The sequence below is a fragment of the Rhinatrema bivittatum genome, chromosome 1, assembly GCF_901001135.1.
Source record: "Rhinatrema bivittatum chromosome 1, aRhiBiv1.1, whole genome shotgun sequence".
NCBI classification, from domain to species: domain Eukaryota; kingdom Metazoa; phylum Chordata; class Amphibia; order Gymnophiona; family Rhinatrematidae; genus Rhinatrema; species Rhinatrema bivittatum.
In genome coordinates this window covers 698,885,339-698,897,435 of record NC_042615.1, presented here as the reverse complement: position 1 = coordinate 698,897,435, position 12,097 = coordinate 698,885,339, and the positions used below count along the sequence as shown (strand labels likewise).

At 43.8% G+C, this 12,097-nt stretch overlaps 1 protein-coding gene across 1 annotated transcript in view; it reads right to left on the bottom strand.

The window, feature by feature from the left end:
- CMYA5 (cardiomyopathy associated 5) overlaps window positions 1-11,866 on the bottom strand; it is a 165,266-nt gene extending 153,400 nt beyond the window's left edge. Inside the window, 1 exon segment of the mRNA XM_029575603.1 lies at window positions 11,685-11,866. Coding sequence (XP_029431463.1) covers window positions 11,685-11,800 — 116 coding nt within the window. The 5' untranslated portion in view covers window positions 11,801-11,866.
- Window positions 11,867-12,097: the final 231 nt, after the last annotated feature.

The window sequence follows — 12,097 nt, the reverse complement described above, 5'->3', positions numbered from 1 at the left end:
AGCAAGTTTATATACCAATGTATGGTGGTTAGCCTTCACAATGGTTTACATGTTCAATAAAATAATTTACATAAATACAAGTATAAATGATAATTTCCATATAAACAAAAGTTAAAAGCTATCGTTACCCATATTAAATATAAAGTCAAAATAACAAAATTCTAAAAAATTCTTAAAACTAAACTCAAACAATATAAAATAGTAAAAATCAAAATTCAAACAAGTAACAAACATAAGAATAAAAAGTTACTGGCTATTGTCTGTTCCATATGCTTGATTAAAAAGCCATGTTTTCAATGACTTTTTAAACACTTTCAGGTTTTTCTGGAGTCTTAACAGGTAAACTGTTCCACAGTTTTGGGCCAGCTAATGAGACAGCTCTTTCTCTGACTGCTGTTAAGTTTAGCAGATGCCACCAAGGGAATGGAAAGTAAGCCTTTATTGGCTGAGTGCAGGTTGCGTTGAGGAGTATGTACACACAAGACTACATTCAGTCAATCAACGTGATTGGCATAAATAGATTTATGGATTAGACACAAGGTTTTATATTTAATTCTGAACTCAACTGGTAACCAGTGAAGGGCAATCATAGCAGGAGTTATGCGATCTTTTTTGTTTGCTCCGGTAAGAATTCTGCAGTATCTGAAGCGGTCTAATGGATGTTTGGCAGAGACCAAGAAATAAGGAATTACAGTAATCTATGTTGGTAAATAATAGGGCTTGAAGAACTGTTCTAATTCAGATTGATTCGAGAGTGGTTTTAGGCGTCTGAGCAAAAGCAATTTGTAATATCTTTCTTGAATTTTGGCGGAAATGTGATGTTTAAGATTAAGTTCTAGATCTAACCAGAAACCTAGATCGCACACTTTGGAGCCTAGTGTAATTGTACATAAGAACATAAGAAAATGCCATACTGGGTCAGACCAAGGGTCCATCAAGCCCAGCATCCTGTTTCCAACAGTGGCCAATCCAGGCCATAAGAACCTGGCAAGTACCCAAAAACTAAGTCTATTCCATGTAACCATTACTAATGGCAGTGGCTATTCTCTAAGTGAACTTAATAGCAGGTAATGGACTTCTCCTCCAAGAACTTATCCAATCCTTTTTTAAACACAGCTATACTAACTGCACTAACCACATTCTCTGGCAACAAATTCCAGAGTTTAATTGTGCGTTGAGTAAAAAAAGAACTTTCTCTGATTAGTTTTAAACGTGCCCCATGCTAACTTCATGTAGCGTTGTCTAAGGTAATAACTTTGACTTGATCAGTGGGCAGCTGCTTGCGTTCCAATAACATTGTTTCGGTTTTTGCGACATTTAGACTCAGCTTCATCTGATTTAACAATTGTTTTATAATGTTTAAGTACATGATGGTCATTTTGAAAGTTTTTTCTATAGAATCGTTAATTGAAATGAGAACCTGGATGTCATCTACATATATGTAATAATTGAGGTGTAGTCCAGGTAATAAATGACAAATAGGCAACATGTAAATGTTGAAAAGCGTGGCGGAAAGAGATGATCCCTGTGGTACTCCTGTTCTTAACGGAAACATTTCAGAAAGTGTGTTATTAATGTAAACCTGATATGTACGGTTATTTAGATAAGAAGAAAACCATGAAAGCAAGACCTTTGAGTCCTATTTCAGAAAGTCTGTTTAAGAGGATATCATGATTTACTATATCAAAAGCCGCTGTCAGATCGAGGAGAACTAGAAGCTAACGTTGACCGTTATAGAACCCTTTTAGGACTGTATCTATAAGTGAAAGTAAAAGTGTTTCGGTGCTGAAATGTTTATGAAATCCAAATTGCAATGGATATAAAATATTGCTATTATCAATATAATGCCCAAGACTTCAGAACGATCATCCAAGCAGTCATTTTTGCAAAATTAGACTACTGCAATTCCCTATTGCTAGGTCTGCCCTCTTCCTACTCCAAACCACTACAGATGGTTAAAAACTCAGCAGCTCGATTACTAACAGGCGCAAGAAAGAGAGACCACATATCCCCCATTCTGAAAGAGTTACATTGGCTACCCGTACACTTCCGTATCATGTACAAAGCCATTTGTGTCATCTTCAAAACTATTCATCAACGCATCTCCCTCGATCTACAAATCCCCCTCCAAGCATACAACTCGACAAGACCTACCAGAAATGTCTACCGAGGCGCCCTCAAAGTTCCCCCTGCGAAAATGACCAAACACATCACTCTAAGAGATCGTGCCACCTCCACTGCTGGCCCTTCTCTGTGGAATTCCATTCCCACAGATCTCAGACTGGAACCCTGCCTCTTAACTTTTAGGAAAGGACTTAAGACTTGGTTATTCAAGCAAGCTTTCCCAGACACAATCTAATATCACGTTATAGATACAAACCAAGGACTTCAAATATTCAGCCATTAATCATGCCATTTTTACATAGCATTTAATTTATTTGTATACCGTTTAACCGTTTATTCTTTCCTATCTCTTCCTTCTTATCCAAGTTCTGCTACCCTTGTTATTTGTAACTGCTCCTTCGATCACCACAGTTCTAGTTGTTGTATTTAATGCACTCCCGTTCCATGTAAACCAGCAAGATATGTGCTCATGATTGCCGGTATATAAAAACCTTAAATAAATAAAAATAAATAAATAAAAAATATAAACCATAAATTGGTTGAGTACAACTTTCTCAATGAGTTTAGCCAAAAATGAGAGGTTAGAAATTGGCTGATAGTTATTCAGTACTGTTTAATCCAAAGTTCCAAAGTCTTCTTTTTAAGAATCGGTTTGATAATGGCGTGATATTAAACCATGTCTTTCTATATGTTCTGTGATTTTGATATTTAGAACACTTTCCACTATTTTTCCTGGCACTGACGTCAGGCTAACTGGTCTAAAGTTTCCTGGATTGCCCCTGGAGCCCTTTTCAAATAGTGGGGTTACATTAGCCACCCTCCAGTCTTCAGATACAATAGATTATTTTAATGATAGGTTACAAATGTTTACTAATAGGTCTGAAATTTCATTTTTTAGTTCCTTCAGAACCCTGGGGAGTATATCATCTGGTCCAGGTGATTTACTACTCTTCAGTTTGTCAATCAGGCCTACCACATCTTCTAGGTTCACTGTGATTTGGTTCAGTCCATTTGAATCATTACCCATGAAAACCTTCTCCGGTACGGGTACTTCCCCAACATCTTCAGTAAACACTGAAGCAAAGAAATCATTTAATCTTTCCACAATGGCCTTATCTTCTCTAAGTGCCCCTTTAACCCCTCAATCATCTAACGGTCCAACTGACTCCCTGACAGGCTTTCTGCTTTGGATATATTTAAAAATGTTTTTACTGTGAGTTTTTGCCTCTACGGACAACTTCTTTTCAAATTCTCTCTTAGCCTGTCTTATCAATGTCTTACATTTAACTTGCCAACGCTTATGCATTATCCTATTTTCTTCTGTTGGATTCTTCTTCCAATTTTTGAATGAAGATCTTTTGGCTAAAATAGCTCCTTTCACCTCACCTTTTAATCATGCCGGTAATCGTTTTGCCTTCTTTCCACCTTTCTTAATGTGTGGAATACATCTGGACTGTGCTTCTAGGATGGTTTTTTTTTTTTTTAACAATAACCACATCTCTTGCACACTTTTTACCTTTGTAGCTGCTCCTTTCAGGTTTTTTCTAACTATTTTTCTCATTTTATCAAAGTTTCCCTTTTGAAAGTTTAGCACTAGAGCCATGGATTTGCTTACTGTCCCCCTTCCAGTCATTAATTCAAATTTGATCATATTATGATCACTATTGCCAAGCGGCCCCATCACCGTTACCTCTCTCACCAAATCCTGTGCTCCACTGAGAATTAGATTTAAAATTGCTCCCTTTCTTGTCGGTTCTTGAACAAATTGCTCCATAAAACTCTCATTTATTCCATCCAGAAACTCTCTCTCTCTAGCATGTCCAGATGATACATTTACCCAGTCAATATTGGGGTAATTGAAATCCACCATTATTACCGCACTACCAATTTGGTTAGCTTCCTTAATTTGTCTTAGCATTTCACAGTCTATCTCACCATCTTGACCAGGTAGATGGTAGTATACTCCTATCACTATAGTCTTCCCCAACACACAACGGATTTCTACCCTTAAAGATTCAATTGTGCATTTAGTGTCTCATGCAGGATGTTTATCCTGTTGGACTCTATGCCATTCTGGTCATAAAGCACTACACCACCTCCCGGGTGCTCCTCTCTGTCATTGCGATATAATTTGTACCCCGGTATAGCACTGTCCCATTGGTTGTTCTGCTTCCACCATGTCTCTGAGATGCCAATTAAGTCTATGTCATCATTCACTGCTATACATTCTAATTCTCCCATCTTACTTCTTAGACTTCTGGCATTAGCATACAAACATTCAAAGTTTGTTTTTTGTATTTTCATTCAGCTTTTTAATTGATAGGGATAAGTTAGCATTTTTTAGCTCAGGTGAGTTTTTAGTTACAGGCACTTGGACTACTTAATACTGGAGCCTCCTACATCTCGGGCTGCGTATTACTACCTGATTCGTCTGGCCGGCCTGTTTCTGCCTTGTCTGCCCAGCCTATTCCTGTCTCCTCTGCCCAGCCGGATCCTCTTCCTGTCTTGCCTTCCTGCTCCTCAAACTGATATCTGGTTTTGACCCTTGCTTGGACTCCATATCACCTGTCTACTGCCCGCATTCGACCCCTGTCTGGCCCTGGACTCCACTACTTCATCTACACCCAGAAACCTTCACCCTGCAGGTAGTGCCAATCTCACCCCAGTCTAAGGATCCACAGACACAACAATTTCACATTAACCCACCAGTAATGCACTAAGGGGTAGATTTTAAAAAAGTGCGCCTTCGCGTACTTTTGTTGGCGCATCAGGCGCAAACAAAAGTATGCTGGATTTTAGTAGATACGCGCGTAGCCGCGCGTATCCGCTAAAATCCTGGATCGGCGCGCGCAAGGCTGCCGATTTTGTGTAGCCGGTGCGCGCCGAGCCGCGCAGCCTACCTCTGTTCCCTCCGAGCCCGCTCCGAAATCAGAGCGGGCTCGGAGGGAATTCTCTTTCGCCCTCCCCTCACCTTCCCCTCCCTTCCTCTACCTAACCCACTCCCCTGGCCCTGTCTAACCCCCCCCCTACCTTTGTCGGGGGATTTACGCCTCTCGGAGGGAGAAGTAAATCCCTGCGCGCCAGCGGGCCGCTAGTGCGCCGAGACGCGACCCGGGGCGGTTCCGGAGGGCGCGGCCACGCCCCCGGACCGCCCCGGGCTGAAACCACGCCCCCGGGCCCGCCCCCAAAATGCTGCAACCCGCCCCCAAAACACCGCGCCGATCGGCCCCGCCCCCGACACGCCCCCCTCGAAAAACCCCGGGACTTACGCGAGTCCCGGGGCTCTGCGCACGCCGGCAGGCCTATGGAAAATAGGCGCACCGGCGCGCAAGGCCCTGCTCGTGTAAATCCGGGCGGATTTATGCGAGCAGGGCTTTTAAAATCCGCCCCTAATTAAATACATCTCTAGCTAGAATAATGCAAGCTCCAGTGAGGCTCCTATTAACCTAGCCAGGCTAATGAAAGCTCATATGTGACTCCCAATTCCCTGCTGTCCCACTCCTCCAAGTATGAAGCCCCCAGTCAAAGCTGGACCCACCCCGTGAAGATCTGCATACCATCTCCCAATAAGACCTACCCCAATTTGGCATTTTAGAATGAATGAGGCAGGAGAGAGCTTTGCTCCCTCCTACTTTACCCAGTGACAACCTTCAAAAGAGCACCGGCTGACTTCATGCAATACCATTCCACACAACTTATCCTCAGCATAAGATTGCAAGAGGGCAACCAGTGTCAATTTGAAGATCATCAATGGGCAAGGCAGGCAAGAGCAGAGCTCTCCCCTGCCTCATTCTTTGCTGAAACAATGAAGCAAAAACCTAGGGGAGTGTATATATATATATATATATATATATATATATATATATATATATATGTGTGTGTGTGTGTGTGTGTGTGTATTTACAGGAGTCTTCTGCAGCAGGGTCAGGTCTTCCATAGAGGGTCTTGCTAGGACACATTTTATTGGGGGGCATCTTTAGGGGAACGATGGTCTTCCATTCGGGTGATGTCCCCCCTCAAAGGGGCTGTGGTGCATTAGGGCCCATTGCTGCCTTTTCTTTGGTGCTGGTGATGGGGGAGGGAGGTATGGAGGCCTCCATTGGTGGGTGTTAGCTACCAAATACCCCGCTGTACTCAATGTACTAAAGGCTCTATGTCCTTTAGCATTTCACTGTCTGTCAAAAGCAGAGTCTACTACCAACTTATCCTGATCTAAATATGTTACCAAAATCTGTCAAGAGTTTCTCCTACAGATATTTTGATATGAGCTGTGGACTTGGAGTTACATTTTGGATGTTGAAAAGTCTTTTTCAAACTTTTCTTAAACCCTACATATAAATTTAAAAAAAAATATTTACCTGTAGTAGAGTGCTTTATTGTTCAGATACTGTTTTCTTACTGAATGGAGAGGCTAAACATCTCGCTATATTCTCTCTGTCTTTTTGGCTGACTAATCCACTGCTGTGAATACTGTGTCTGTTAGCCTTGGAGGTTGCATCGGCTGACCAATTTCTCAGCCAAAACTGATGCCTGGCCGCTACTATCGAAGTGACCCCTCTGGCTGAAGTGCGAGCCACCCAGGAACAACAAGAATCGATCTGCAAGGTCATTGCCACAGCTTCAAATGCTTGCTTAAGGATAGTCTCAATCCTTCTATCATGAGCATACTTCAAGGCTGCTCCTTCTTCCACCGTGATAGTGGCCCGCTCGGAGCCTGCACACACAAGTGTATCTACTTTTCAAAAACGTAAACGCTCTCTCCCACCTGGTCCAGAGGGTACCGGCCATCCAAATCCGACCGCTTTTGAGATTAGCCTCTGGGGCACCTCACTCAAGATCAATTTTTTAATGGCCTCCATTACAGGGGAAAAAAACCAAGAGGCTTTACGCAGGGAAACCAAAATGTTTTTGTTTTTTTTTTCACTTTGGTTCAGACATAAAATCTGTCCCAGGATCCCCGAGTATTTTCCAGGTCTGAGAAATCAGAGCTGGCAGCTCATTTTTATGAAAGAACCGTAGCATGGTCTGTACGGTTCCAACCCTGAAGGAATTTCACTGTCCTCGAGAGAATCAGGATCTGCATCATCATTTGTGCCATTCCCTTTCGGGTAAATCTGCTGTCACTCTGGAGTACTCCGGCGTTTAACAGTAGGACCAGGCAAGATTCCTACCTGTGACTCTGCCCTGGGAGCACTGGATAGGACTGAGGACTACGCCTGAAGAAAGGACTGCAATCCCTGGAAAAATTTTACCCATGAAAAAGTAGCAGAATCCAAACCCGGCGGTATCTGAGGCTTACTCACAGAGCTACCATCCCCTGTTGAGGAACCAGTTAGGGGAGAACCAAAATCAGGCGCCCCACCTAAAGCATCTTTACCCAGGCCCAGATCCGGCTGGGAAAATCCAGGTCTAAAGAAATCAGAGGAAGATAATTCTCCCTGAGCCTCCAAACAGCGCTGGCTTGTTAACAGGCACTCCAGGTTGAGAAGCTCAAAGAAGCCAGGTGGAGCAAAGAGAAAGGAACTTAGGTTTCTTAGAAACCGGCACCAATAGGCTGACAGTGCGCTGAGCGATGACCAGAGGCTTGTGTCTAGTTTTTTTTTTTAAGATGTCCAAAAATTCTAGGCGTCCAAACATTTAGGCATCCCAATACCTAGCCACTGGTAGTATGGGATACTGCTCAAAGCTAGGCAAACAAAAAATGCTTCACTTGTGTGTATAGGTAAATGTGGGCCACTAAGGCTCTGCTTGACTTGGACACATAACAAGAAAAACTGGACGCACACACCGAACCAACAATCCTGTAGAGGGCAATCTGAGAAGCACGCGAAAAGCTGTTGTGCAGCAAAGAAACTTGAGAGCGGGGCCTAGCCTACGGAAACTGCTCAACCTGCCAGACTGCCCATGTCCCTCAACCTCCCACGGAGCGGGACGAACATCAGAATAGCATGCCAAGCATGGAGACTGGGAAAAGGAGGAATCCCTAACACAAAACACTCTCCTTCACCGTCTCTCTATTTATTATATTATTATTATTACTTTTTTTTTTTTTAACATACTGGAGCTCAGCCTTACCTGGCCGAGTACAGAAACGGTCTCCGGCTGCAGGGGGAATGGGCATGTGCCGTCACCGCCACGCTCGGCTTCCTGCACCCACTGCCTTTCAGCTGCTTAAGCAGCTAAATCCACACTAACTGAAAAACCAGCCACCGGATCAAGGCACTCATCTGAGGGACCACGGAAATCATCTCAGAAATTCTCAACTGGGGGGAGGGACCTTTTGGTATCCTTGCAGGAGAACAGGGCAAATTATTTTTCCTTTTTTCTCCTTCTCAGATTGAAGCATTCCCCAGTAGGGAGATGCAGTCCACCATCTGCTGGAGACGGAGAATACTGGCAGGCTGATGTCACTACAGGGGTAAGTGTACTGTAACATCAGTTTGCTCCGTCTCCATCTGCTGGTAGAGATGCATAACCCACTTGTTCTGAATTCATCTGACTGGACGCTAAGAAATCTGTTATTTACGTTATTGCAGGGGGTTACATCCTTTAGTAAAAGAAAGCTGATCTTTAAAATCAAAGCATTAGCTATTGTTTTGAACAGATTAGATTACCATAATGGTTTATTGGGGGTAGATGAGAAGATCATAAGTCAAAATACTGCTGCATGAAATCTTTACTGCCTAAAGAAATTTGATCCTATAATATTGCATTGGCTCCCTGTGTCATATAAGGTGCATTCTAAAGATCCTTTGGTTTTTAATGCCCTTCACAGAGGTGCTCACTATGCTTAGTGGATATCCTCATGCTTTACTGTTTATGCAGAACTCTTTGATTGGTCTAACAGGATCTCATGGAGGTCTTAGGCTCTTCTATGATGTGGCTTGAATATGCACAACAAGTAGTGGCATGCCTTGAATACTGGAACACACAAAGATCTGAACTATCCAAGTTCCATAAAGCATGGCTTTTTAAACAAAATTCTGGTTAAATTATTTAGAGATAACCTGATACTAATTGTGTATGCCATCTGTTTAATTAGTTTTGTACGTCGGTTGATTATGTGATATTTTTTATTTTATTAAATTAATATTCTGCTTATTCAGTCACTTTTGTATGTTCCATTTCTTAGCCACTGAGAATTTATGATCGAGGGGGCTATAGATTTTTAAATAACTTGACTGTGTATTTTATAATTTGATTATGTTTTATAATATATTATTGTAAAGTGCCTTGATTGTTTTACTCAAAAGGCTGTATAAATTAAACTAGGCAGGTCAAGGGCTGGGAATAACTGCATTGTAATATTCATACTTAGGTTTGCCTTGTGACATTCTGCTCCCCAAGAGTGTAAATAACTGGCATTCCTGCAAGCCTCGTTATGCCTCACTGTTTACAAATGGTGTCAGTTATTAGAACAGTGCACTTAAGGGTTTTCCTCATTTTATATTTGGGGGATGGGGAAGCTTAGTACATCGACCTCTTTATGTTCTCTCCTTTTCATGCTCTTCAAATTATCTTGCAACTTCTTTAGCAGAAAAAAAAAAGTCTCAGATCTTCCATAGAATGTCTGGAGACTATCTTGCCTTACAGGTCCTCATTTCTGTTACTCCGATCAATATTAAGTTTTTTAAAAATTAGATCTACCAATCACTCAAAATATTTTTCTTCTTATAATCCCCATTGAGACAGGCCTTATCCTGGCGACAACAGTGTAGTAAACTGTTCCTGCGTGCTTCTACCTTAGAAAGACACTCTCTGCTAGCAGGCAGATATGGGCTGATGCAGTAAAGTGCGCTCAGGCTGAGCGCACTGTTAGCCCCCATTTGGCTGTGCGTTTTCGACGCGTTATTTTTACCCCTTATACAGTAAGGTTTAATAGCGCGTGGAAAACGCGCAGCCAACCCCCCGAAACTAATAGCGCCCGCACCATGCAAATGCATGTTGATGGGCCTATTAGTCATTCCCGCGCGATACAGAAAGTAAAATGTGCAGTGAAGCCGCACATTTTACTTTCAGAAATTAACACCTGCTTTTCTGTACACCCTTCGACTTAATATCATAGCGATATTAAGTTGGATGCCTGTTTTCGGTGGAGCATGGCCAGAAGGCACCGAAGACAGGCTGCCTGAGGATGATCATTTGGGCCGATACAGTAAAAGTCGAGGGAGAACCAGCGAGTGCCCGCTCTCCCGACACGCGCACAGGCCAGTGTCCTGGGTGCGCGATTCGGTATCAGCCCGTATGCAAATTAGGGCCCGCGGTAAAAGGAGGCGCTAGGGATACTAGTGCGTCCCTAGTGCCTCCTTTTTGACAGAAGCTTAATTTTGCTGGTGTCTGTTTTCCGAACCCGTGACTGTCAGCGGGGTCGAGAACTGATGCCGGTAGAATTGAGCGTCAGCTGTCAAACCCGCTGACAGCCGCCGCTTCTGTCAAAAAGGAGGCGCTAGGGACACACTAGTGTCCCTAGCGCCTCCTTTTACCACGGGTCCTAATTTGCATACGTGCCGATACTGAATCGCGTGCCAGGACACTGGCCTGTGCGCGCGTCGGGAGAGCGGGCGCTCACCGGTTCTCCCTCGACTTTTACTGTATCGGCCCGAATGATCGACCTCAGGCAGCCTGTCTTCGGTGCCTTCTGGCCATGCTCCACCGAAAACAGACATCAGGCTGCCTAACATATGAGGCTCACCTTGTAACCATTGCTTGATTTAAGTTTTTGACACCCACAGGCAGAGTGCCATGGTGGCACTCCTTTGAAAGTCTTGCCAGCACAAGTTCCTAAAGGAAGCAAAAGCAGGTTCCGCCTTTGGTCTGGATATTTATCCACCCCCCACCCCCAAGGTAGTTGCCTATGCCTATAACCACGGTGAGGTTCACCATTTAACAGAAATACTGGGCTAGATGTTGAAAACACCACTCCTTTAAAACCCTCAGATGCAGGCAGAATACTTAGTGATTTTTTTTAAATGAAAATACATAACACCAGAGTAGTCAGTTAGAGGTGACTTGAACACAGGAACACTCAGGGCTTTTCTTCAGTTAAAAGTATAATACTGACAGTGCTGTGTGGCTTGAGGTAACTTTTGCCTTGCCAGCTTTCTATGGAGGCAGAGTGCAGCAATCAGATGCTGGACTCAGGAAATTTGAAACAGTATTTATGCTTACATCTACTGAGAGGCTACATCAAGAATCGCAAATTAACAAAACAGCTGCAAAAACCTTTGTCCGTGCAGATTATATTTCAATGTAAATTGCCCGTGTCCTTTCATTTCCCAAACGAGCGGCTCCATATAACCCCAGCGGAGGCAAAGTATCCCAAACTGTCAGCACATGTCAGCCCGAGAGGGAGGAGCAGGACATGGCGCTCCGGTTGACATTTTGCAATCTCTTTAAATAGAAAGAAAAAAAAAAAGCCCCTTTCAATCACCAAGCCACGTACTTGAAGGAAAAGAAAAAAGTCCCTCTGAAAAGGAAAACTACACAAACTGAACAGTGATACGCGTTTGAAGCTTATTCTCGCCCGAGTCAGCCCCGTTTGGTCCCAAGCCTTCGCATACCTGCTGGCCAGCTCCTCGGCTTCCTGCGGCTCCAGCACACCCTCGGGGGCTTCATCCTCTATGGAGAAGGACACCTCCGACGCCCGGTCACAGTCCGCAGGGCAGGAGCTCTCCATGCTCGCCCGGCCGTTCTCGTGCTCAGGGGACGCGGGAAGGCGCGAGCAGCATCGCAGCCACTTCAGTTCTCCTGACTCAGGGCACTCTTTAAATAGAACGACATAGAGTGCCCCCCCCCCCCCGGGCCTGCTCGCTCGCCTGGGCCCTAGTGCCTGCACAGTTCATGCTGGTGGAAACGGCCCCTAGGCTGGAAGGGAGAAATGAACTGACGCTAGCCTATGCAGGGCCCGTGCTAGCTCTTTTTTTTTTTTTTTGGTTGCGCTGTGCGAAAAATTATTGTATCCCTCCTCATACAC